Source organism: Engystomops pustulosus, chromosome 7 (genome assembly GCF_040894005.1).
Source record: "Engystomops pustulosus chromosome 7, aEngPut4.maternal, whole genome shotgun sequence".
NCBI lineage: Eukaryota > Metazoa > Chordata > Amphibia > Anura > Leptodactylidae > Engystomops > Engystomops pustulosus.
This window is the reverse complement of record NC_092417.1, coordinates 143,192,722-143,220,496: the sequence shown is the minus strand read 5'-3', so window position 1 is coordinate 143,220,496 and position 27,775 is coordinate 143,192,722. Positions and strand designations below refer to the sequence as shown.

The following is a 27,775-nucleotide window of genomic DNA, read 5'->3' as shown; positions in this document are numbered from 1 at the left end:
AACATGATAGTGGATATTATTTAAGCAAATAAGGTAAAACATTGAGATTCCAAAGTCACCATTTACACTGAAATTGACATTAGCTGGGGATTTTAACTTCATGTAGAATTTAATGTGACTCTATTCCCTTGCAAACAAGGAGACGTCCTTTGTATAATCCACATCTGATTCCGGATGAATAAGCAGACCCACTGTGGAATATACATCCGTCCTCTTTTGCATGAGTACAAGTAATGATACAGTTCTTATCTACTTTCTGGAGTGCCTAGATATAAGAGCTATTTATGTAACTGCAAACCTTAGTTTTTGGATTTGGTACCTGAACAATGCTAAATTTGTACCAAATTTTCAAACCAATGAATAGATTCGCTCATTTCTAATTAATAACAAGAGATAGCTAACCAAAGCTTTAACGTAATACCCAAGTCATAATCAAGCCTCCTACTAGAAAGAGGTCATCTAGTAGATATAAGCGCAGCTTCTTTCTTGTAGATTACAGTAATTTGCATTTTTCCTCTAAAGTTTCTACTGCCTCTCCCTTAAGAGAATGAGTGAGATTCCAATCAGACAGTAGCTACCATGGAGTGAATGGGTTAATGTATACGCTTCACATACTCCTATGACCTATGTCAGCTCCCATACTGATGTTCTGCTTTGGTTAAACAACATATGATGTTTGATGCCATGATGTCCAACTAGGATGGCCTGTGTCTGGTCTCCCATCTGTTCCTACCAGGGGAGCCATTAAGCAGCAGTGTCAGTGCTGATGTGTTAGCACCCTACATTCATGTTACTGCCAAGGATGATTACTGTCAGCAGAGCACCATACTGCATCCCAATAGGCACTTCTACCATCTGTGGACTACTACCAATCATCACTCTGAAGGCCCATATAAACAAGTGAACCGGTGTGCCTGATAATAGCAATCATCTGACTGTGTGGATGAGAAAAGTGATCAATCAGGGCAGATAAAAATGTAATTTATCATGTACCGGCCTCTCTCCCAAGGCCTGAAGGGAGGCCAGACGAGTATACATGAATATGTGACAACACAAGCTTCAAGGGCTTTTTTTGTATTTGTGATATTGATGACCCATCCTTTTATTTGGTATCTTTGCTTTAGAATTACTCAGTACAGAATTACTGAAATGATATAACTGGAGGGTAGATCGTTGTCCTTGGTCTTTCAATGGGGCCAATGAACTTTAATCTACATCTTTAGTTTTGCATAATTAACATCTACAGTATCAGGCGGGGTAAAACCCTATTAGATCACAGTGGGTATTATTTCAGATCTTTCAGAAATTACCTTCATCAACACAGACTCACTAAGCTTCTCCCGGTTGACGATTTTGATGGCTACTTTTTGACACGTAACGCAGTGGACCCCAAGTTTCACCAGACCTGTAAGTGAGATAGAAATATACATAAATACGGGTTCAAATTTGTGGTTATTTAAATGAAATAACAATATTCAAATGATATACTCAAGATTCCAAAAGGTAAGTGGTAGTAGCCTTACTTTATGTTAGAGCCTATGGACATCCTTGACTGGTACCGGTGATAGCCAAGACATTTAGAGTAAGAGTGACCATCTCATACAAATGCTCTACCCATTCTAGGCACAATCACCTGCCAGAGGAGATTAAGATACACACACATACATATTATCTATCCATATATATATATATATATATATATATATATATATATATATATATACACACACACTAGCTGTAAATCCTGGTGTTGCCCTTGATAGTAAATAACTGCTCTTAGCTATAACAAAATAGAATGGGTTAACAAAAAATATTTTCTATCTGTTTCTCTCTCCGACTGTCTCTGACCGTCTCCGACTTTCTCCGTCTCTCTCTCACTGTCACTTTATTTGTCTCTGATCGTCTTCATCTTTGACTGTCACTTTGTCTATGGGGAGATTTATTAGATGTGTCTGAGAGCAGAAGTGTTCTAGTTGCTCACAGCAACCAATCAGTTTCATTTTCTCGCAGTTTATAAAGTTACAGCTGAGCTCTTATTGGTTTCCATGGGCAACTGGAACAGTTTTACCTCAGGTATTTCTGATAAATCTCCCCCTATCTCTGTATCCCTATCCATTTTACCTCATTGCCCATAGTAACCAATCAAAGCTGAGAGCTCATATTAATGACCTGTGGCAGAATAGCAACCAATCACGTCTCATCTTCTAACTGCCACAGCAGCAGACAATGGTTCCAGTATATGGTGGTGAATAAGTGTATTTTGGAAAGCATGGGGTAAAAATTTTGACTAAAAACCTAGTTTATGACATTCCCTGAGTCACAGAGAGCGGTTGTGCAAAATTTGGTGATCTGATTTAGGAAAATCTGCGATGGTGCAGATTCCTTTAGTGGACATACGTATACATACCCACACATACACTCAGCTTTATATATTTATTAGATATGCTCATCAGAACTCACAAGTGTACCTATAATGATAGAGAGTAATCTGATCTTGGTATTATGAAGCTAGTAGCTGCAGGCATTTATTTACCTAGGGTCACCGGTGAGGGATAGCTCTCCTCAATATTCTTGGCTTTTATAACATATTAAACGTCTAGATCGTTATCCATCGGTCGGAATGTTGTTTCCGCATCTCAGTCAATATCTGTCTAAATGACCTATGGGTTAACCAAGGTAATTCAGATTTGCTTGAATGAAGAAATAAATGTAAAGAATGGCCTCTCACATACCTCCGAGGATGAGAGCTGACAAACCCATTAACTTGGTTCAATAGGGAGTTATATTATAAATATATATATAAAATGTACACCCTATGCAGTATACACATGCACCCACGGGCACAAGAAATAGAGTCATGGTAGCACTAATTGGCATGATTTCTTATAATGAAGACTCCAGGGATGGTGTTGGTTGGGGGCTGGAGGGAGTGGCGGAAGCTGTGTGTGGGAGGGGGTCCCATATCGCACTCTTTGAAGTTAGTCACAGGCGGCAGGACAGAAAGTGCTCCTGGGAAAGGAGTAAAGAGAAAGTAGGCCATGGAAAATGAAAAAGGAAGAGCAGCATAGAAGGATAAGATGGAAGCAGAAAATACAGGAAGGCCTTTGTAGTGAGAAGGTGACTAGTGTTAGAGAAAATGGTCACCGTGGAGGTGAAAGGTGAAGATAGATCCAAACATTAATATCCATCATGCAGATATCAAAGTATGGGATCACTAAGGAGAAAATGAAGGATCTAAAACCTGCCGCAGGCATACAACCATATCCCGGTTGAGTCTACCAATTAATAGATATTACTATATGTACTAGAGATTCCCCAGAACAAGAGACACAGTGATGATTATAGTATTTATAAGGCCAGAAAAGAAGGCTCCACTGCTTCTTTGATGGCTTCTCCTGCCTTGTAGTAGATGAAGGAAACGATAGGCCGGCCCTGCATTTGTGATGATTCACAAGCGATGGGGGGTTAATGCGGTAGAAAATACTGATCATTCTGTGTGTGATGCTCTCTCCTCCAGATGAAGGAGGAATCATGTTCCTGGCACTCCGAAGATGTCCCCTACAATCACCTGACTTGTCCCCACAGCTGTGAAGATGTAAGAGGCAGCACATACACAAAAGGGGGCAGCTGAGGTGATGGTGTATAACATGGCAACCACAGAGACGCTGGGCCCCCTATGGCGTGCCAAAGCAAGAGCCAAAGCCCGGAATACCTGCCCATCCTATTAAAGGAACATATGCTCACAGCTAGATAACAAATGCTGTCTTATTACCAGGAATTTCCAGTAGAAGCGTAGCCAATAATGATCCTTCGCAAGGACGTGTTAAAAAGAGGTCAACAGATATCAAGGCCCGAGCACATGATTGTTATTCTACCTACCTATGGCTCATTATAGGGAATGTTAGGGGAAAAAAAGACACCATAAAGTAACATAATATATTTTACTCCGATCACATTGGGTGCATGGGAACATAAAGGAAAGATATTAGAGATTTCAAGGTCCTTGCAAATTTTACATATCTGCTGTGTGAAATGAATGCAGATTCATTCACAAAGCGGATTCGGCACTGTAGGACTCCTATACATACAGCACCTTTAAAGAAAAAGCCTATTAGAACATATGATGGAGCAAGGATTCTGAGCCGTCACACGACCTGAGGTCTGCCGGCCCTGAACACTGAATACTCCTCTGTCAGTCAGATGATGAGTGATGAAATGCTGATGTAGCCGGATGCTGCAGAGGGTGCCATATAAAGCTGCCCCTGGGACACAGTAGAGGAGGAGGAGAGGAAGTGAGCAATGAAAAAATAATGGAAGATGAGACATGAAAAGTCCTAACGGGAAGCCGGGAAGGGAAAAAGCAGCAGCAGCTATAGAGGGGAATGAACAGATGAGAAAATCATGAGAGAGGAGGAAACATTATATGAGAATGGAGATCCGATAAGGGAATACCAGGGTCTAGAAGAGTAATAGAAAGAATAGATTGAAAATAGATGTGTTAAAGGGGTTGTCATTGAAAAAAATATCTATTGAAAATGATTCAACTGTTGGACACAAGGGCTAACTTAATGATCGTGGGGGTCTTAGTGGGGGGAACCTCACAGACAACAAGAAGAGGGGTCAATTGTATCCCTGTTACACCCACAAAGAACAGAACTGAAAGTTGTACATGTGTGGCTACTCCATTTATATACTTGTATAAATACAGTGCACACACATTTATATTTATACACATCTTAAACACACATACAGTATATTTACTTCGTATACACATCCACAGTGTTTACACATCAAATACACATATTATATACTATAACACATATGCATACACATATACAGCATACACACATCACATATACACACGTAAATACACACATACATTCAATACCATATACATACAGCAAATACACACATATACAGCATACACAGATCACATACACACACAAATACACACATACATTCAATACCATATACAAACATACAGCAAATACACACACATACAGTATATACACATCACATATACACACACATACAGTACCATAAACAGTCAAAGAGCATATATAAAACACATACAGAGTATACATAGTAGATGGCAGAAAATAGACATAAGAGATTACAGTCCTATCATTCTGCTGCCCCCTCCCCCAACATTTCTTGTCTGAGTTGCTGTGTTACTGTGGAAGATGTGCAATGTTATATACATATGCTGCTGTACAATGTGTTTCATATAATGGTACATCTCCATTTTTTTATGTAACAGGCATGGAAATACTTAATTAAGTAAATCAGTTTCTTTTCAGTCTTTTGTGCTTCTTTCTCCTGCAGTGAGCAGTGTATCTGACAGTTTTCTGAGGTCTCTTCACTTCAGACAGATAAGGAGGCTGACGATTAGTGCTTTCTAGGGAATATTTCCCTTGATTATTCATCTCTCTGATGAGATAAGGCTATCCAGACTGTCTGTAAACAGTCATTAAAACATTATCAGGCTCCTTTATCACTCAGCTGTCAGTGGCTACAGGACAGAAAGATGATTTACACAAACTGCTTAAATAAGGAAGAAAGGCAGAGGAAAAAGAAGGGCACATGAACAGATTTCTTAAGTATATTACAAAGTTTACTATTATCATCTGCACTATTTATGTTTTATTCTTTTTACCAAAAGTTTCGTTACGCTTTAAAAATCGGAATGCAGAACACGTTTTGGACCTTACTTTTCCAACAGTAAATGGTCTCCCTGGCAAATACTGTTGCCACTGATAAAAATAGACAAATATCACATTAATATTTAATCCCCAGAATCTGATGGGCATATTTATGAAACAGGCCTGGAGCTACAGCTTATTCATTAATCCCTTTCTGGGTGTAAGCAACATTCAAGAAGTTTCATTTAAGATAAGCTCTAGATGTTTTATTATAAGAAAGATTTTCCCAAAGTAGAAGAACCTACAACATTTCAGCCTTTCAAACGCCCCAAGGTATTAAATCCACAATTCAACATTGCTTACTATGGTAAAAAAAAAAAAAAAAACTACTCCGACTATATGGATTTCATATATAACAATACCCACACTGCATGACCTTTAAGCACTGTCCTTCCTGAGCATTCTGCTTTATGAATGGAATACAAGAGTAGCAGTAAAAACTGACACATTTAGAGGCAGATGAGTAGGAAAGAAGGACAACCCCATAACAATACTGATTTACATGTCACCGTGGAAAGATAGATGGCATTTACAATGTGGCCATTGCTGCCATCAATGGTTTTTGGAAATTCGAGCATCAAAAACAACAACATCTGCATAGAACTTTACAAGCTCTCACAGAGGACACCTCAAGGACTTCTTCCCTGGTTCTTGTTTTTATTTTAGGTGGCTATGCTCCCTGAATTGCTAACATGAAGTGTCTTGTACACTGTTATACCTAGGTGTTGTTTTGCTTTAGCTGCTTTAGTATGCACTGTGGAATAGTGAATGGCAGGATGACGCTAGGCACCATCGCCCGCTTGTTAAGTACACAGAATCAGACAAACCAGTCAGGCACATGCAATGACTGGGTTTGCCTTTGGCAAAATACACCAATAAAAGGATCTAATTGTCTAGAATTCCCATATCCAAGCATCAGCGGCTTTGAACCTCTTTGGTATACTCTAAGAGCTTTTACCTGGTTAAATTAGATAAGTTTATACTGGAACTGGATCTTTTCATCATATTTATACAATTAGCTTTTTTTTTAATAAGCCCAGTGCAAAGATCCCCACCCCACCCCCCACCCACAATTTAAGTCAGTGATACTGCAGACCACGACTCATATACAACACCTCTGAAGCTGGAGAATGTTCTTGACAGGACACTGTCGTCTCCCTTTGCATGTCTGTTTTACTAAAGAAATGTGATTCCTAAAAAAGAAAAAGAATTTTGGATTGTACAGTTCCTTTGTTCCTCCTAGAATTTGTGAAAACTGACAATTAGGTATAACCATCAGGGAAGAGGGGGATGTTGTCCTTGCACCCTCTGACATTGTACCACCTCTTTGACAATGATAACATCTTTATTTATACAATTTAAAGGGGTTGTTCCATTTGATGGGTGCGGTGGGATTAGATTGCTGGATTAAGAAATCAAACTCCTGACTCCTGAAAAACAGGGGTCAAGTTCTCACTAGTTGATGGGTGCTGCTCCCTTTAATTATGGAGAATGGGAAACCTATTCTTATGAACTGTGAGGGTCCGTTTCCATGATTGCTGGGGGTCCCATAAGGTCTTATGGAAAAATGAACAGGGGTTTGCCGCCGTTTTTGTCGGGTGGATGTTGTCTTGCGATACAATTTTAATGTTAAATACCGCGCTCAGTCTGAATAAGTCGGATCGTCCGGTGGCTCGCCCCCGATTTGTTGCATGAAAGCCGTAGCTGCGCCAAAATCCTATCGCGTGCGACACAATCCCCTGCTAAATACCTGTCACAGCCGTGCAATCCCCGAAAATGACGAAAAATCTGACGAAAGTGCTTAGTTAATAAGCCCCATTATGAAATGTACCGTATTTTCCCGACTATAAGGCGCACATAAAAGCCTAGGATTTCCTTATAAATCCAAAGTGCGCCTTATAGTCCGGTGCGCCCTATGTATGGCTCAGGGCAGCGGACCCTACTTACATAGGTCCCCGCTACCGGAGACAGCAGATCTCCAGCGGGAACTGCAGACCACGCGGCACGAACAACTTCTGCCGCGTCGGTCTGCAGTTCCCGCTGGAGATCTGCTGTCTCCGGTAGCAGGGACCTATGTAAGTAGGGTCCGCTGCCATCCTCCACCTGAAGGGACCCCCTTCCCCGCTCACCTCTCCGGTCTCCGCTCCGCTCTCCGGTCTCCGCATCTCCGCTCTGCCACACCCCCGGACCTCTGCCACGCCCCCGGCCACCCTGCGCCTTATAGTCCGATGCGCCTTATATATGGAATAATTCCATATATAAGGCACATCGGACTGATGCGCCTTATATTCCGGTGCGCCTAATGGCCCGGAAAATACGGTAATCTATTTTCTAGCGGCTTTCATCCCTGCAGTCTATATCTCTCGTTTGCAGTCCTCTATGTGCCGGAGGAGACCTTACTACTGTGACTCCCTGCTGTCCCTCACCTTTGCATTGAACTTCTACATCATATGACATCTCAGTGAGAATGTCCATCTATTCAATCACAGATTTGAAAAGCAGATTAGGAAGAAAAGAGGGAGGATGACAAAAGCCAAAGTAAGTGGATACAAGGGCACACACATCTCAGGAAGGTTATTATGTTCACTATTGACGTAGGCAGGGTTAAAAAATGTATCATTTAGGTTTCCAAACCTGAACAGAAGAACGTCTTTTTTTTTCTCTAAGCAGGCCCATTCTACCCCAGGCTTTGCCCCGCAACGCCCCAATGATATCAAGCTGACTTAAAGGGACCGCGGACGATGACGTAAGCTGACACCTGGGACCAGAGTCTAAGTGGCATGCAATGCTTCACCAGAGCCCGCCGTAATGCAGGTGGTCTTGCTGCGGCGTGGTACCACCAGGTCGTTCCACAGGCGCGACTTGTCCATGGTGGCAGTCAAGGTCGAGGTACACAATCGGCAGGCAATCTCGTGGTCGGGGACAAGCAGTAGGTCGATGCAGGCGGCAGAAGTTCAAGGTCAGAGATGAAGCAAGAGGTCAGGGCTGGCAGTGGGGGAAGAGGGGCACGGGTGAGCCCACGACCCGCGACATGAGTCGCGGAACCACCTGTGACTGGATGATAATCAGCACTGCACTAATTTCTGATAAATGTCCCCCCTATGTGTCCTCTATGTTGTTATCTTGCATTCATACTCCCATCAAGCATGTCCCTACTCTTTGTATCACATCTCACCACCTCAGTAGACCTCCTTCATGCACCTAGAAAGACCTTTTATTCATTCGGAGAGAGCCCGGAGGCTTGCAGCTGGAATTGTCAGACCAAGCAACTGAAAAAAAAGTCATCACTCACACATTGTGCAGGAAGAAAAATGTGTAATAAAATCATTCTCAGTATTAATTTAAGGCTTCTCTATGAACAATGTAAATTATTTAAGCCGCTATAATAATTGAATTCATAATTTAACTTCGTTTGAGAGTTTTACATATATATTATCGGGAAAAAAAAAAGATAATATATAAAATAGGAAAACATATAATCTAGAAGCGCTCACTGAATGATGTATTGTCTCTGTCCGGAGGGCAATGATTGAAATGCAAATTATCTCCCACCCAAACCCTTTATTCATCAGTGTTGACACATGTTATCCCTGGCCTGACATAAGTGGGTGGGAAAATGCCGGTCAATAATGGCTGCCTGCTCACAATGCTCCACGTATGAGGCGTCAGCTTCCCCTAGATACATTCCCACATACTGTATCCGTAAACGTAAAACGGAGTTTGTCATTTGGCGTAAGTCGTGACATCACAGGACTGCAGGTTTCCATACAAATGATGGCACATTTATTCAAACGTTGCGGTTATGTCGCAATTTTTGGAGTGATTTACCAACAGCAAAGCAAAAAGCAATGTAAAACCACAATGTGTGAATACACCTCAAAGCGGTAGTTTACTTTGTTCAAGATACCTTTGTCCCAAATGGAGTGAGGAGAGAAAGGCAGCCCAAACTTCACACGTTTCAATTGTGCTTTGAAACGCAATTCATACACAACGGGGATGGGCTTGGCCCGAAACCCAAATGTGTTTTCACGGAAAATCATGTGATCGGAAAAGAGCACCAGGCGTTTTCATGTAAAAAATGTGAGACATATGTTTCTCGTTACGGAAACGCAACCGACACGCAAAGAGTGAACACAGACTCAGGATAGGAGGATCGGACAGTCTGATAGATTAAAAATCAATACGGCTTATTTACTAAGGGTTGCGGATCGCACTTTTGGCGGACTGTGCACGGTTTTCGGGATTTGGGCAGCTTTGACAGGTATTTAACAGGGATTAGTGCTGGGATTGTGTCGCATGCGACTGGATTGTGGCGCAGCTGTGTCGGGTTTCATGCGATATTTCATGTATATATTTATACATATCAATAAGAGTAGGTTAGTGCAGGTGAATTATATAAAATGAGCAGGCGTCTGACACCCCTCACCCACCATTGATCAGCGGATTGAAGAAAACACAGGCTTTGGATGAGCACTAGCTTGTTCTCAGTTCAGTGCCATAGATCGTGTACAAGGAGGCCATGGTCTTGCTATCAGAAGCCTGTAAACCAAATGCAGGACTCACAGGAACGATGAAACTGCTTCAATGAGATGATCAGTGGGGTCACAAGGTGTCAGACCCTAGGCCATATCGATTGAATAGGTGATGAAACAATGCCTGGAATGCTGCTTAAAGGGAACCTGTCATCAAGAAGTTAATTTTTACATGATTACGGGTTCTAATAGCCTCTGGCATGTTGATTTAAAATATGCCATTGTCGAACATCTAGATAATTTCAGTGCTTTTTAATTGTTTCTTTAACATTACCTGGTTCCCTGCCAGCAGTGTGAGGTCCTGAGGGGATGGGTGGTGGAAGGGGGTCAGTTCAAATGGCACAAGCTACCTTTTCCTCATATTTCCTCCCTTCATCTTCACTCATTGTCCTCCCCCTCCCTAAGCCTCTCCTCTGCTTATATCAGCCACCAGAAATTCTCACCACACACTGCTGGCAAGGAGCCAGGTAATGTTAAAGAAGCTATTAGAAAGCAGTGGAATTCAGATGCATGACAAAGGCATTTTTGAAATTGGAACCTGTCATTGTGTAAAAATGACCTAACTGATGACAGGTTCCCTTTAATGTTCCTTTTTGGTAGGCCAGTCAACGACCTCTGTCTCCACTCTTGTGCAGTGGCATACACCCCTCTCCCTACTCAGAACACACAAGTAATTAAAGGGGTGTTTTTCGGGATAGCCTATTCCTTTATTATGGTCTTGTGAGGTATGAAAATAACATATTAAATCAGTTCAACTTTATTCAACTTTATTCTGTATGTCCAGTATATTGGAATTTACAATAACAGTCTTGCTTTATGCAATACAACAGTGAAAATTTCCAGCCAACCTTGAGACCAAGATGTCTAGAGTAACTCGTACAATACAACTTTATAATATAAGTCAGGGAAATGATGCAGACTGTATAGAGGTATAAGCTTGCAATGACTAAAGTCACAATTATAATTAGTATCAGAAATCATCAAGTGTTCTGTGGAAAGTTTCCACAGCTATACGTTATATATAGGTTTTCCAGGTAAACCTTGTAAGCTTGTACTATGCATTTTATATGGAGGGTCTGAGTGCAGTATATGACATGTGCATGAAATACATGGGAAGACAAGGGCAAGAAAGGAAGGCACAAAGGAAATAAACCTCTTAAGACATTGGATTTGTGGAGCATTTCTCAATAAATGTAAAGCTGACGGACGTCTTGTTACTGTGAGGCACTAAAGGATGTCGTATAGGGTGCCGATGACTTATATAGACGTCATTCACAGATAATTATTTCCAAGTACCGTATTTTTCGGACTATAAGGCGCACAAAAATTCCTTTGATGTTCTCAGAAATCAAAGGTGGGCCTTATAGTCCAGTGAGCCTTATATATGAACCGTACTTACAGACAACAGCTGCCTTGAACTGTGCACAGGACTGCCACCTGCTGGTCATTCATCCTTATAATATTCGCCTTATATATAAACCTAGACATTTTAGCATGCATGTTTTTTTTGTCCCAACCTGAGTTTGAAGAGGGATGACCCGACGCGTGTCGCCTATCAAGTAGGCTTCATCAGGAGTGAATGGGTAATGGAGGAGGACTGCCCTATATACCCGCAACTGCTCAGTGTGCAGTTCCGGTTCAAATTGTAGCGCATGCGCAGTGCGTTACTCATTGGTCGGAAGTGCGTCATCAGAAATTAGTTGCCTGCTATATGGAACGCAAGCTGCGTCTCACCGGACTGAGACGAAATCGGCGCATGCGTAATGTATTGCACCCTGGTCGCTGCGTGAAGCCTAGGTAATCAGGTAGATAAGGCGCGGTCTATATATCAGTAATACCATGTCGCAAAATCACAGGAACAGTAGCGCCAAGTATTAATAGCATAGGTAAGTATCCCATTATATCATTTTGCGTGAGAGAGCTATGGATTAACAGCGGTGACATATCCACAGAAAAATGTATGATGGTGAATTACCACGGAGCGATTATTACAGAGAGACTGGTTATTAGAGGTATTCTTTGGGCAATTTGCATCGTTTGAGCGTACCTAAGTTGTCATAAGGTGTAGATTCTGAGTATAAGGTCAGAAATATGTTAAACAAAGGACATATGGTGGTACAAAAGTCATACATCTTATATAAAGCACAGCCCTAACTAAAATATTCACAATAAAATGCCAGACACTACGTCTCTAAAGTACAGTGCAGCCCGATACAATTCATCCATCATCCATCCATTATAATCTGGTGCGCCTTATACTCCAAAAAATACGGTACATGAAAAACAGATTTTCTATGACACAGAGATTAACTTTAGGACAGACTATATATCCATGATAAAATAGCAATGAGCCCTGCAATGTATGAGAATTGCAGTCCCTGCAATTCTCATATTTAATGGTTGGACATTTATTGTCCCATTTACAGTTCCAGAATGAAGGGTCCTTCCTGTTTGGCTTTCATTTCAACCATTGGAGGACATGTATTGGACCCGGGCTGGAGGTTCCTCTCTTTACAGGGCAGTATCGAACATGACGTGTGAAAGGACCCCCAATTAGCCTTGGGCCCGGTCTGCCACTCCAAACCAACCATAATATAAAATACTACTGATAGTATCCATTTTGTACACAAACTTTGATTGAAAAAAATCCAACCATTCTGTGTCTACAGCACCTATGCAGAGAATGACGTATCTCTATGACTACAGACTACAAATCCTGACCCTGTAGTCAGGCTACTTTGTCTCTTCCTGGTATCTGCATAAGGAAAGGTGGTTGATCAAAGTTTAGGTGTATGAGCAGGATTCATGTAAAATAACACAACATGTTTTGATATTGGAATGATGTCATAATCTTTTCCTAATTTATGAAAAACAACTATCCAGCTTTAATTGTTCCCCAAGATGATGCGACCTGAAGAAGACTTCATTCTGATTCAAGCTCTGGGTAAGGCCATTGAGAGACAACAGATAGAAAAGACTGGCAGGGGACCTGCCAAATATCAAAGAGGCTCCTTATGGAAATTGCAGCAGAAAGTCTTACAGATACCTTCTTCCAAACATTTTCAGCTGGACTATAGCCTAACCAGTGTAACATAGAGCTCTCTGGATGCTTTAAAATAGTCCCAGACTGCAATAATCAGCTTAAAATTGTCTGCAATGAAGCTTTATTGATAATTCTTGGTCCTATTACAGCAAAAAAATTTGAAACTCCAATTGTCACTGGGGCAAAAAAAAAAAATTGTCGGGAACTACAATGATAAAATATACAGTTTCGACTTACATACAAATTCAACTTAAGAACAAACCTACAGTCCCTATCTTGTATGTAACCCGGGGACTGCCTGTAGTGCCTTTGGGTGCCACATGTAACCGATCTCTCTGGAAACTCTAGAGACATGAGACAAAGCCTCTCCCCGGCTACTGATGACTGATAACAGAAAACAATAAATTGTTCAGTACTTCATAGCAACTGCAGATGAAATGGATCTTAGTGAATGTTTGTATGTTAGTGTAATGTTCTCTGGATATTATGGGTATTGTTATAGTAACTATGAAGGGGAGAAGTGACACCATATACCTTTTATTTTTCTTTAGTATAAAGGTAACCTGACATTAGGATTTTGGACCACAAGCTGTAACCAACCTGTTATCCTGACCGTGGTCACAACGATGTCCTTCTATATTTTGGTAGATTCTTCATTTTGCAGTAATAGAATTTTGAATACTGAATAGAAATGAACTAAAGAATCACAGAGAAGAGAAGTCTCACCGCTTCTGGTTTAACTAATGCCCAAGTTAGGACAAGTGTATCTGTACGGGACTCCGCCCCTGTGACTACTTACAGGTCATTAGTATACAGCAGGGGTGTCAAACTCATTATCATGGGGGGACCACATCAGTATTGTGTTTGCTTTCAAGGGGTGAGCAGAATGTAATTTTATTACTGTATAAATGCATCTGCTCAAGATGTTCACTAGTTACATTTATACTGAATAACCATTACAACCAACCAATTTTGGGTAACCACAAAGCTGAACTTATTGTTAAATTACCTGAGACGTTGCCATGGCAAGTGTGCCCCCCAAACATTGCTCCTCATAGTAATCACAGTGCCCCCCACAGCTGCCAGATTGCCCCCTTCAGATGCCTGAGTGCCCCCCCCCCCCCGTGTTCACGGTTGTCCCACAGCTACCAGAGTGCCCCCCCAGCTGCAGGAATGCACCCTGTAATAGTCAAGGTGCCCTCAAAGTTGCCATTGTGCCCCCCTAAGTAGTAGTTAAAGTGCGCCCACAGCTGCCAGAGTGCACTCGATAGTAGTCACAGTGCCCACCACAGCTGCCAGATTGCTCCCCATAGTAGTCAGAGTGCCCCTTAGCTGCCAGAGTGCACACCGTAGTAGTCATGGTGCCCTCACAGCTGCCAGAGTGCCCCGCATAGTAGTTACAGTGGCCCAGAGCTGCCAGAGCGCCCCCACAGCTCCCAGAGTGTCCCCATAGTGGTCACATTTGTCACAGTGTACCCACAGCTGCCAGAGTGCCCCCCATTGTAGCAGACGCTGCCCCTTCCCTCGATACATGCCCCTGTGCAAAAAAAACTAAAAACTTTCCAGCTCCCCTAAAGCAGAGGCCGTCAGGAAAGGTGAGTATCGTAGTTTCCCTCCCCCTTATGCTGCATTCCTGACTACCGCAGCATGGGGCTAGGCAGCTGTACCTGATAACACAAGGCAGGGGGTCTTGACACCTGTGGTATACAGTGTCCAAATATCTATTCCTATGTAATGCTGAATCTTCCAGTATATAGAAGGACATCATTGTGATCCTGTCACTGTCCTGCATAACAGATTGGCACCTAAATCCTCATGACAGGTTCCCTTTAATATTTCACTGTAAGGGCCCTTAATCATAAGCATCATTAGGAAGGAAGGACTGTATGATACATTTGGAAGATGAGTATAAGGAGGTATATTTTTCTGGTTTCAGCACCCTGGATAGAGCTGTAAATACATGGACCTGCAGAATATTCCACATTACACCCACTCCCAGCCTTCCTCCTCTTCAGTCCTATCAGCTACACCCTCCAAGCTTCCTTCTCCCGTCTTTCCCTGAGGCTCCTGCTGACTCAGTTCAGGCTCCAGGCTCTGGTGGCGGTGACAGTATAGTTGGTCCCCGTCCAGTAGCCAGAAATAAAATAATATACAAGAAAAAAAAAATAGAAAACCTAGGGCCAGGCAGAGATGATGTATAAATCAGATTGCCGGCTTGTGGAATTAGATATATTTCACATTTCATCAGCTGCTATGGATTTTCAATAAGTCAGTGATATTCGGCTATAGCGACCTGGTAATGATTTTCTCTTTAGTCCTGAGCTCAGAAATAGAAATATGCTCCATGAAAACGCAGATCATGATTTATCAAGCTTCAACTGGACATCATAATTCAGAAGAGAAGAAACAGAGAAATTGCAGACTCTTATCAATGAGGGCTGCGTAATAAGATAGTGGTGGTGGTGGGGTGGTAGCCCTTTTTTGGACTTCCTCATTATATGCAAACCTACAATTTTGTTTGTGGAGTGGGGGTCTAATTGGATAGAAAATTGGGTTTCATCCAATATGCAAATGAGGGCAGAAGTGCACAATGGGTGATCCCGATCACGGCAAGTGCACAAGTTCTCTTCCATCTCCTCCTATACCTTCCCCATGTGTTGATTGATGGCCCCTTTAATTCTGGAGTAATGCTCTGCGGCGCTCACTGACACCGGGGTGGAGCTGTCAATCAAGACAGAAAGGAACTCCGTAATGAAAAGAAAGGTTCTAATTGACTACCTTCAAATACAATAGATTGTAAACCCGTGTGCACAGGACACTCACTTCAAGTGATTCATCTGACCTTGTAATTGCTCTGCAATGTGTTGTATATGTACCACATGATTTGTAAAATTCAGCAGAATATGATGGTGCTATAGAAACAAAGATTTATTATTAATATTTACAATAAACATAGCAATGGAAGTTTAATAAGAAGGGATCTATAGGTTCACTAGAAAAATTTATGCATTTAGCTCCCCCTAGTGGAAGCTGCAGGCTGGCAAATACAGCTCTTTATTGTCAGATGTGTGATCCTGGGCTGAAATGGACAGCTCGAGGACCAGGGACCTGACAGTAGAGAGCTTAAATGGCATGTAGGGTGCAGAGAAAAATATAACAAGAGTAAGGTGGCGAAAGGTCCTCTCTACGGCTGTGTAATGGATATTTTATTAATGGAAAAAAAGTAAAGTTTGTATTATTCATTCGAATGGCATGATGTAGATGATGCAGACTCCCCAGTATAATTAATACAGAAAATATAGATTGGGAAGATAAAGAGGGAGTATGGCAGACATTATGAAGACAACCCCCTAGAGATTGGCGGGTGTAGCAGTTCTCATCTAATGGAAGGCATGTGCTTTACGGCATCTAATTATAGGGCGAACAATACACCCACACATGTATGCAAATGCAGAATTTTATTCTTGATCCTGGAAGATTTACCATAAGTGTATATAGCATGGATATGGGGAATTCACTTCTATATACTCATATCTGTAGGATCCTCACACGGGAGGCAGATATTTTATCTAGGCTGAAGGTAATTTATGTTTTCCATTTACTTGTAAGTGGGTTGACAAGTATAAAGCTTCAAACAACCTACACCTTAAAAATTGCTGACTATATCTTAAAGGGAACCTGTCAGGTGTTTTTTCCACCCAGTACTGGTCTCAGCATGTTACAACATGAAGTAATATGAATTACTATGGAGAAGCTTTATCCAGTCTACAGCCTAAATAGTGTCCTGTGAGGCGCAATGACATGTCACTGCGTCCATCTTACAGTTCTACAATGTGGATCTGCATAATTATCCATTTAAGAATGTGTATACAGATGTTTATAATGATGATAGTTATCTCCCCAATTTACTCTTAAAAAAGAGCTTAGACCGAGAAAACTAAATGATGTTGAAGCTAAAGATACATTTAACTCCTTAAAGCGGTTGTAGTGTTATATGTTATTAGAACAACAGTTGTGTTCATGTTCTTTTACAAATGGACAAAACAATATATGTGAGCATAAAGTTATTTGGGGGTCTGGGTTTAGAAATTACTGAAGACAGCGGCTCCACTATCTAATGCAGGACATGAATCAAAAGTCATAATTTGTGCGTGTGTGTGATGATGTCCCCATCCCTCTGGTGCCGCCTGGTGTAGAATAGCCTGCAAAATTTGAGGCCTTAATGTTTGCAAACTATAGCCAGTGTTCTGGCCAATGGAGTGGCAGGACATATGTTTGCCCTGTCACTCCACCCATTAGAACGGGACTCCTGTTATCTGGATTGCTTGGGGTTCCATTCTCTCGAGCCTTGGTGGTCCCCGTGGTGTACCCCCATCAATCAGATTGTTATCCATCCATATTATACATGTAGCAGATACCTACATGAGCGCCTGGGCAACAATACTAGGGGTTGAACTGCTACAATCAGAGTAGCATTTCAGTGCTGGCACCCAACTTATTTTAAAGGACATCTATCATCAGATCAAGGATTGTAAACCAATCACACTGACATACTGGTACGTACCCCCTCTGGCAGGATCTGCTCTTCTTTTAGCTTCTTATGCCCTGGTTTTTTACAAAAAAAAAGGGTTTTAAAAGTATGCAAATGAGCCTGAGGCCTTATAAACAAGGGCATAAGAAGCTAAATGAAGAGCAGATCCTCCCAGAGGAGGCGCACACCAGTATGTCTGAATGTTTGGTTTACAATCCTTGATCTGGTGATAGATGTCCTTTAACATTAACTATATTCTCTGAACAGTAACAGGTTAATAATTTATTCCATTTTATATCCTACAAATGAATGGAAGTTCTAACTGCTGGAACGCCAACCCATTGTCTGAATTAGTCTTTTTTTCATCCTTTAGTTCCTCTCGCCCAAGAGGAATTTAATAGCTGGATCTTAAAGCTGGCATGTGGCATTGTACCAGGCAAGGAGCAGAAACCAAAGGCAGTAAGTGCTCAGCAGACATCATCTAGAAGAAGCGTGTGCACAGCCTTTAAACTAGCGGCGTGCCAATCACAGCAACTCACACTTCTGTCAAAAAATGCAGATGCTGCAAAACAGGGAGAGATGAAGTCTTCCATCCTACAATTATTTGTGAATTTCCTACATATGTCTGTATGAAAGGATAGCAAATGTGATGAAACAGAATGTATGATATTCAGTGCCAGGCTGGAAGAGCTGCAGTACCAGCACAAATGTGTTCTGGAATAATTCACCCAGCGCACATACAGGGATGTTAGTGATTTTAACCACTTCAAGACCAGTTTTTGTTTTAAAAAAGTGTTTTTTTGTCTCTGTCTTAAGATACTAAGAGTTTTTTGCATTTTTCGTAAGAATCGGTCCCAACTTTAATTGTCGTGGTATTTTTCAAAATTTTTTAAAATAAAAAGTTCCTATCAGGTTTTGGAAATTTGAAACAACTTCCAGTTTTCATTAAACCGATAAAAAAAAGTGGTGGGATCTGACACTCACGGAAATCCATTTTAACTGATCCATTGGACTTCTGTTATTACCGTATATACAAGTTGTCTGCAGAGATGCGGTTCGGATGTGGTGCCTGAAAATGGGCAGATTCCTACTGAATCTACCAATTAATTTGCTCATCTCTATGTGAGGGCTTGTTTTTTGTGGAAAAAAATGTAGAGTTCGTTGGCACCATTTAGGGGAACATTTAACTCAAGAGAGTCCACATGGGATTAATATTGTCATGGCTGTGTAGTGTGGGCCATCACAGCCAAGGCTATACCCTAAACATGTTTTTATTTTCTAAATTTGTGTGTGAAGGTGGATAATTTTTTGTGGGAGGGGGCATATTTCTTTTGTAATCTTTTATTAATCTTTTAATTTTATTATATCTTTTATACTGCACAAATCAGGCAGAACTGGGGACAATTTGGGCTCCTTCTAGCCAGATGTATAAAGTTTATGGGCAGTATGGAAGTGGTTATAGAGAATTTTTTCTCCTGTGGACAGTCACCTCTGATTGTTTCAGTAACTACTTGTATGCTCTATAGAAAAATAAAATTCAGAGATGTCTTCGTCCCTGGTCGTCATAACTCTCAGACAATCCCATGCAAGAAGGACAACGCACACCAAGGAGCTTCTGTTCCTTCATTCCATCAGTAAGGATCACTGCACCCAGACCCCCAAATAACTTTATGCTCACATATATTGTTTTGTCCATTTGTAAAAGAACATGAACACAACTGTTGTTCTAATAACATATAACACTATAATGAACAATTCTAAGGATGACATTAGCTCAAGGTTGTATCTACCCAAGCCTAGATAATAGTCATCTACTGCTTACTCATTGCTATTGTCCATGTCAAGGACGTAAAAATGCCATACCAATTTAAGAATACAGCATGAACAAGGGTCGTAGGCCTGTTTTACAATGTTGTCATACAGCTTTACTGAAAGATACTGGAAGGGAAGTGCAATCCGGATTATCTGACAGCAAACAAATTGCCCAGTGAGATTAACGGGAAGGACACAGAGAAACCGAGCATGGAAGGAGAACAGAATATCAGCAAGGGTAAAATAGAAAAGGAGTAATGGTTTTATCATAATACCTATAATCATAGTAGTCCTGGAGCCTGGAGATAATATACCAAAAATTAGGAAAATAGTTGAATGGCCTTATTATAGATATATCTGTGACTTGCTATTATCATGACTGGGTGCACAGCGCATGAGTCATGATACTTTCCTTTACCAATGTGTCAAACCGCATTCATATTATGAAGTTCTGGCTTCTTGGTACCGGGATTAAAATAGTGCTATAACTATATCCTTCCTGGTGCAGGCTATAGTTAATGTGCCTCCCCTCGCCTGCTCATGCCCACTAGGCTTGGAGGTAGCATGAGGGAGAAAAGTTATAATTCCTGTCTGTGTGCCAGGAATTGCCACTTTTTCATGACTTGTATGCCAGAAAACTTGTGTACAAGCCAACACTTTATAATATCACAAGTATTACAACTTTAAGATGTTGGTCATCTATTCATTGTATAGGTCATTAATATAGGAGTTGATTTCTGGAACACAATGAGAAGATATCACCTCTCTGTGTAGAGGCCGACACTGGACAGTTAAGCTCCTACTAATAGGAATAGTTGGACCTCCGTTTGCCGCTGAGGTCTAAATTGTCTACAACCATAAAGGCATATAACTGAAGATAACTCTTTCAGCTTTGAACAAAGACCAATGGCAGGCATACTGTTCCTCCTGAACCTCCATACATATGCATTCTGCCTATGAAGGGGATGAGGGGAATAAGCCACTAACACATCTGGCACCAGCTTATCTTCTATGAGTAAAAAGGGTCAGACATGCTGAAATCAACTGCCCAATCCTTCTTTTCTCCAGCATCTTCCACTGGTAGAGAGCTGTGACTCTCACGTACATATTACCTGAATGGCCACTAAAATTACTGGATGGGCATTCATTTCTGAGAAAAAAATCACTGCCAGGTTGCCCCCAAAAAGCTACAGGTCAAGTCTGTGATCCCCTGCAAAAGAAATTTGTGATTATGGCAGAATTTTTGTTATGTATCCAAAGTGAGGTAGGTTTATGAAGAAGGGAATTTTAAGTCCACTTTGGTGCAGGGATAGGGATTAAAAGCTGTGAGTGTGCGTGCTACAAAATATTACTGTTTACAAAATAAATCCACAACATGTCAGTTTTCTGCTGCATATTAACAGCGTATCTCCCCTTTTTCCATGGAAGAGGTGAATTTCTCAAGGAATCCTCTGTGAAAACTGACATGAATTGGGATATTATAAAATACAGATTCAATACAAATTTTGGCAGGGGCAGATTGATACGGCAATGAGCCTTGGGCTGTATGAAAATTGAAGGCCCCTCACAAGTGCAATTCTTTGGTTTGAGATATTATTCCTATATCAGAAGCCGAGTATAATGGATCCTTTCCTTCTGGGCCCTGTAGAATCCTTGGGCCTCAGGCCGCCACTTTGGCTCGGATTTAACATGAGTATTGGGTGAGCATGGATTTGCATGTATCATTATGCACGGTATAAGTCCTTGCCAAAGTACAAACTTGTCTTTAAAGTAAAGATTAATCTGTCTTCAGCTAAACAAACTCTTTAACATATACATCCCTATTGAAGATATAGTGACAATCACAAATAAAGCCGAATTATTCTGAGTGGCTAGAAACTGGTAGTAGGAGACCAAGAAGAAAAGGATCACGCAGACATCGTGGTCTCGAGATGTGTAAGGAATATTTGGAACAGTAGTGAGTCAGATGGGAAAGGACTGCGTTTGGAACAGGACGAGAGAACATGAAAGGAGAGGAATAACATAACAGAAAGCTTTGAGGAAGAGAGAGAATGAGAAAAGACCAGGCATAAAAAGAGCAGAGTTGTGAGTATGGAGAGACGAATAAGCAGGCGGCAGATGGAAGAGGAACCTATAGGGAAATTGCAAGAGATTAACTTTCAAAGCCGGTGATACCAGTCGAGGGTCTGGATTTATCAAAGACAGTTCTGTTTTTTTGGAGTGCATTCCTTGGTGTTAGCATTCATACCAAAGCGCGCGGCGCTGTATTACTGCACCAAATTGTGTTACAAATAAGCCTTACAAACACACAGCATGTCCATACAACAGAGTAAACACGAGCGTATAAGCTCGCTGCATATCCCCGCTTAATGAAGCCGCGCTTCTCACCTACCTAGACAACATCCGCTCTGCGTGCTACTTTACATTCATGAGAATATATAGTGCTTTTACAAACACCCTGGTGAATTAATACGCTCTGTACTAGGGCCCACTAATCTTCACGTGGCAATGATATAGGGAGTCGCTACGCACTTGCTTATCTTCCATTTCTAATCATTGTGAGTGGGAAAACCGTATCGTGGAAGACGTCGTGGTATTATTATACAAGGAAATATGCTGCATACATTTTTCGTATACATATTTTTCCTGATGCTGGACATGGCTAGAGGACATGTAACTGACCCATCAAAAGGAATAAAACCCTTCACATTCTTAAAACTGGTTTGCGCCACATTCTGTCTAACTTTGCATTGAAAATAACTGCTTGCACATGTATTTAACAAGTGACTGCGACACATTTATGTGCCTGACAGGACACAAAATCCTCCACAATTCCGCTGCAAAGTCACAGTTTGTGACACTTTTATCATGCAGTGTCCGACTCCCCATGTTAAAGGTGCACCAAAAAAATGGTGCATTCTGCTGAAGCAGAGCAGGGGGCGCCAGATTCATTAAGACCATGTGCCGCATTCCATGAATCTGGTGCCCCCTACACACTACACAGGCAAACTGCACATAACAGTTTACACTATTTTTTATAAATACAGGCAGTCCCCGGGTTACATACAAGATAGGGACCGGAGGTTTGTTCTTAAGTTGAATTTGTATGTAAGTCGAAACTGTATATTTTATAATTGGAGATCCAGACCAAAAAAATTTTGGCCCCAGTGACAAATGGAGTTTAAACATTTTTTGCTGTAATGGGGCCAAGGATTATCAATAAAGCTTCATTACAGACACCTTACAGCTGATCATTGCAGCCTGGGACTATAGTAAAGCATCCAGAGACCATCACCATAGGTCAGAGGGGTCTGTCTGTAACTATGGGTTGTCTGTAAGTCGGGTGTCCTTAAGTAGGGGACCGCCTGTATGGACCTGTCTATCTACTACTGTATAGATTACAGAACATCTACAGCCCATATGATGTTTCTCTGTATATAAAGAGTATCTCACCTCAGTAGGCCCTGAATATCAGTGGTACAGGGTGTGGCAATGAGGAATAACACTACATGACTTGTGTTCAGTATTTCCATTAGCTTTCCCCTATACAGTCTACAGCAGTGATCGCGAAACTTTTAGCAGCCGAGTGCCGAAAAAGCTAATTAAATTAAAGCAGTAACTTATTGCTCCCTGTTCTTTAACAATCATATTGGCCTCCTGAGGTCAGCAACACTGTAGAAAGATGGAAATTTTGCATCATTTTAGCTTCATCCCAGTGTCCCTCTGTAAACAGAGATTCATGGGGCCAGCAGTTGGTCCTCCAAAGATAATTCGGCCCTGTCTATTTATTCTCCCTCTTCCTACACTCCCAAATAGCAAAGTAAGTATCCAAATATGACTGAAAGCAGCATTTTTTAAGTTGCTTGGAACTGCAGGAAGTCCTGTCTGGTGTGCTGGGGGGATGGCCCGGGTGCCCACAGAAAGGGCTCTGAGGTTCTGAGACCATAGGTTCGCCACCACTGGTCTATGGGTAAAATTTATTATAAGTGTCTGAGAACAGAACTGTTCCAGTTGCTCATGGTAACCAATCAGAGCCCAAGCTCTTGTTTTTGGTCATGGAAAAATCACATTGAATATTTATATCCCCAGGCACTGGCCCAATGAAACCTCTCTGTACTATGTTATAGTCTTGGTAACCTGAATTTATGTTTCATACAGTGGGTATGGAAAGTATTCAGATCCCGTTTAATTTATCACTCTATTATTTATCAGCTAATTGGTAAGATCAAAAATGTCCTTTTTTTGCTCATTAATGTACACACTGCTTCCCATCTTGACAGAAACACAGAAATGTAAATATTTTTGCTAATTTATTAAACCAGAAAAACCAGAAATATCACATGGTCATAAGTATTCAGACCCTTTGCTGTGATACTCATAATTAACTCACATGCTGTCCATTTCCTTCTGATCCTCCCTGAGATGGTTCTACTCCTACATTGGAGTCCAGACATATTTAATTAAACTGATTGGACTTGATTAGGAAAGGCACACACCTGTCTATATGAACTGCCCAAAGAGCTCAGAAACAGAATTGTGGAAAAGCACAGATCTGGCCAAGGTTACAAAAGAAAAGAGCACAGTGGCCTCCATAATACTTAAATGGAAGAAGTTTGGAAAAAACAACAACTCTTACTTGACCTGGACATCCAGCCAAACTAAGCAATCATAGGAGAAGAGCCTTGGTGAGAGAGATAAAGAAGGACTCCAGCATTGTAGTGAGAAAGATCCACAAAGTCAACTAGCAATAAGCTAGCATTTGCCTGGCACAGAAGCCCTAATAAATACCCCACTTTCAGCAAATATTTGAATTATTTAATTTTCTCATATTTTTTTTAAGTCTCCTTTATTTTTTGGGTCAGTACGATCATGGAGACACCAGTGACATCACTGGGGAAAAACTCTAAACATTGGCAGCAGCCAATCATTGACTGCTGCCGAGGTTCAATCCTCCTTCCACATTCAGGAGGGAGAGGATGGAACCTGAGAACACATCCCTAACACATCATATGAGTATTCAGTAGGATAAGTCATAGCCCTCTGTTGTAAGGGCACGTCAGGAATCCACCCAATATATGTTTACAACAAAGTGCTACAACATGGTAGGAATATAGTTATTAAGTTATAATTTCAGGAATACTCTTAAAAAGGGGTTTTTCCCCATACAACACATACATCTCCTATACTCAGGATAGGGGATACATTTCTAATTATGGGGGCCATCTGCTGGGATCCCAAATATCACTTAACGACCCTATAAGGAATAAGACATTTAGGACAAACGGTGCAGTAGTGGGCCGATTTCTTCTGTATTTCTGGGATGGCTTACAAGATCGCTGGTCCTGAAAGTCCAAGGAAGCTTGGCGGGACTTCTAGAACTTCAGTCCACAGTTCTGCTGATCACTAGTGGTCCCAACGTAAAATATGCTTGCGTCTAATCAATATTTATTGATTTTTTTTTTTAATATTGTGCCATAATATTTGCAAATTGAGACGAGATGGGAAATGGTTAATAAGTAATTATCATCTAAAAGCATTAGAAAAAGAAATCTGCTTCCTAAGATATCAAATTTTAACATGAAAAAAAAAATCCCATGCATAACTGTGTGACCCAAATGCTAGTGTAAGGCTAGAATTTGGGGAATCTTTTGCCTGTATACTACTATTAGTGGGCAAAAGCCACTAATAACATGACGAGGACCCATCTCATCATTATTACAGGCCTCTATGGGTAATATTTCCATTTTGTGCATTCAATTATCTGCATATTCAGAGAAGTGAATTACAGCAGATAAAAGAGGAAGCCAGACAAAGAGGATGGAGTGAAAGAGAGAAAGGGATAGAGAGATGAAGTTTGATAGAGCACCATCTGCCCGGCCCTCCGTCCTATACAAATACCTCCCCCTGTAATCTCCCCAGCACAGCTTAGCCCTGATCTGCTCAGTATCCATCTGCTTTGTGATTTCTGTGGATTGTAAATGATCTGGGGAACATGGGACGCTGTGACGTGCGAGCACCGTGTTTCGCAGGTATCCTTCCTTCCTGATCAATACTCACCTTGACAGGAGGCATGTCTAAGAATGAACGACTGGCGTGATGGCGCTGCAGCCATGATAATAAACAAGAAACCTGCGGCCACAATCTCTACAGGCGGAGGAGAAATCCCTTGCAGTTACAAATCTCTTTCTCTCTATAATTTACCTTAGAACCCATTGGAATCAATAGGTGGTATGGATCTTCTGACAGCGCAAGCCATGGCATCCCAATGAGGCACGGCGATAGGTGTGTACATCAAAAAGAGACCGTACGCACAAGTGTTACTACGCCATATGGTGACTTTGTATAACCTATCATTTTTATAATGAATTTGGATCTTCGGGTGAAGAGGGTACTTCTGTTTCAAAGTATTGACCAATTGAGACTAAGATCAGATGTACACTAAAGTGAAAAACGGATGTTTCTCATCCGTTTTTTGGACAAATGGCACACAGCTGCAGGAAAAGCAATACGTTTCAATGGATTTAGCGCAGAGGTCCCCAACCGCCGCTGACAGCTAGCTCTGTGGTCCTGCGCCTGGTCAGAGCTCGCTCTGTGTGGATCTATAATGTTTTCTGCCATAGCCGTGACAACTCGCAGCTCCTGGCAGAGAACATTATGCAGGATGGGGTGGGGCGTCGGGCGGGTCTTAGTGACGCAGCCCTCCACAGCACAGCATGGTACCTGTTGTACGTCACGGGGCGGGTCTTAGTGACGCGGTCCTCCTGCACAGCATGGTGTGTTCCTGACGGGGTGGGGGGGTGGCAGGCTCTCCTTACTGACACGCCCCCGGCAGAACATGTTATGTGGGGCGTGCTTGGGCAGCAGACTGGCTTCAGTGACGCGGCTCCCGGTACCGGTGTTCAGTGTGTAGCGCTGCTAAGCAGCAGCGCTGTATACACTGACGCTCAATGTACAATGCTGCTACTTAGCGCTGTACACAGAGGTCCCGCCAGTATCCTCCCCATACAGTGGTGTCTGGTGCATATAGCAGTGCTAGTAGCAGTGCCGTACACTGAAACTGGGTTTTCTGCCATGACAACAGCAAAAACGAGATTACGGAGTAGACTGGACATAAGGAACACACTTCGGGTTTCACTGTCTCCCATCACCCCTAGATGGGACCGTCTTGTTGCAGGAAAACAAGCCCAGTGCTCCCACTGATTCAGGGAAACAAGCCTGGTGCTCCCACTCATTCTGAACCTATGGTAAGTTGAATCACATTCTCATTATAAATGTCATAATTATATGATAAGTATGCACTAAGCTCCACCCCTCCATAACCCCACCCAATATGACCAAAGCCCCGCCCCCACCGGACCATGGAAAACTGGTCTAGCTTAAAGCCGGTCCCTGGTGCAAAAAAGGTTGGGAACCTCTGATTTAGCGGACTGTCTGGCAAATAGTAGAGAATGGACTGTTCCAGGGGCAGATTAAGACTGCCATGGGCCCTGGGAATATTATAGCCCCTACAAGTCTGGAATTCACTTCCTTCATATGGTACTAGTATTAAGGGCCTTTGGAGAACCTTCAAAAGTGACATGGCTCTTGTATACATGTGTCCTAGAACCTGAACAGAAGTACCAGGATTTTATGGGTGAAGGTCATTCTTAGTATAAAATTGGTAGGTGGTTTGGGTGATCATGGGCCTAGTAGGCTTGGGCCCTCGGCTACCACCCAATTTGACTATATTATAATCCTCTACAGAACTTGTCAGATTGTTTTAAAGGTTCTGTTCGTCCAATAGAAGTCAATGGGCCAGTAAATTAAAAAAGACCAGAGACGGATAGCATCCAAGTGCTATCTGTTAAGTAAGGATGGTTGCTTGGAGACACTATTACATGACTGAAAAAATCTACAGTTCTGAAGGATTTGTTAAAAACCAACGGATGAATTTGAAAAGGAAGATAAAGTGATTCAAATCAGCCGTGAAAAATACTAAAGGAAATCTAGCATGATAAACCAGTGGCACTTACTTATAGAACCAGGCACCGTGACTGTGGTAATCTTCTTATATTTATTATGCATGGCCTCCTCCGTTCTAAAATCAGCTTTCAAAATTATGGTAATAAGTCAGAAGGGCTCTGGAGTGCATTACTGCAGCTTCAAAGACTGTTAC

At 41.7% G+C, this 27,775-nt stretch overlaps 1 protein-coding gene across 9 annotated transcripts in view; it reads right to left on the bottom strand.

Annotated features, from left to right (window-relative positions):
* BRSK2 (BR serine/threonine kinase 2) overlaps nt 1-27,775 on the bottom strand; it is a 136,085-nt gene that overhangs the window by 50,140 nt on the left and 58,170 nt on the right. For all 9 annotated transcript variants that reach the window (XM_072118068.1, XM_072118069.1, XM_072118067.1 and 6 more), the window contains one exon: nt 1,311-1,405. In XM_072118068.1, coding sequence (XP_071974169.1) covers nt 1,311-1,405 — 95 coding nt within the window. The remainder of the gene's footprint in view (nt 1-1,310; nt 1,406-27,775) is intronic.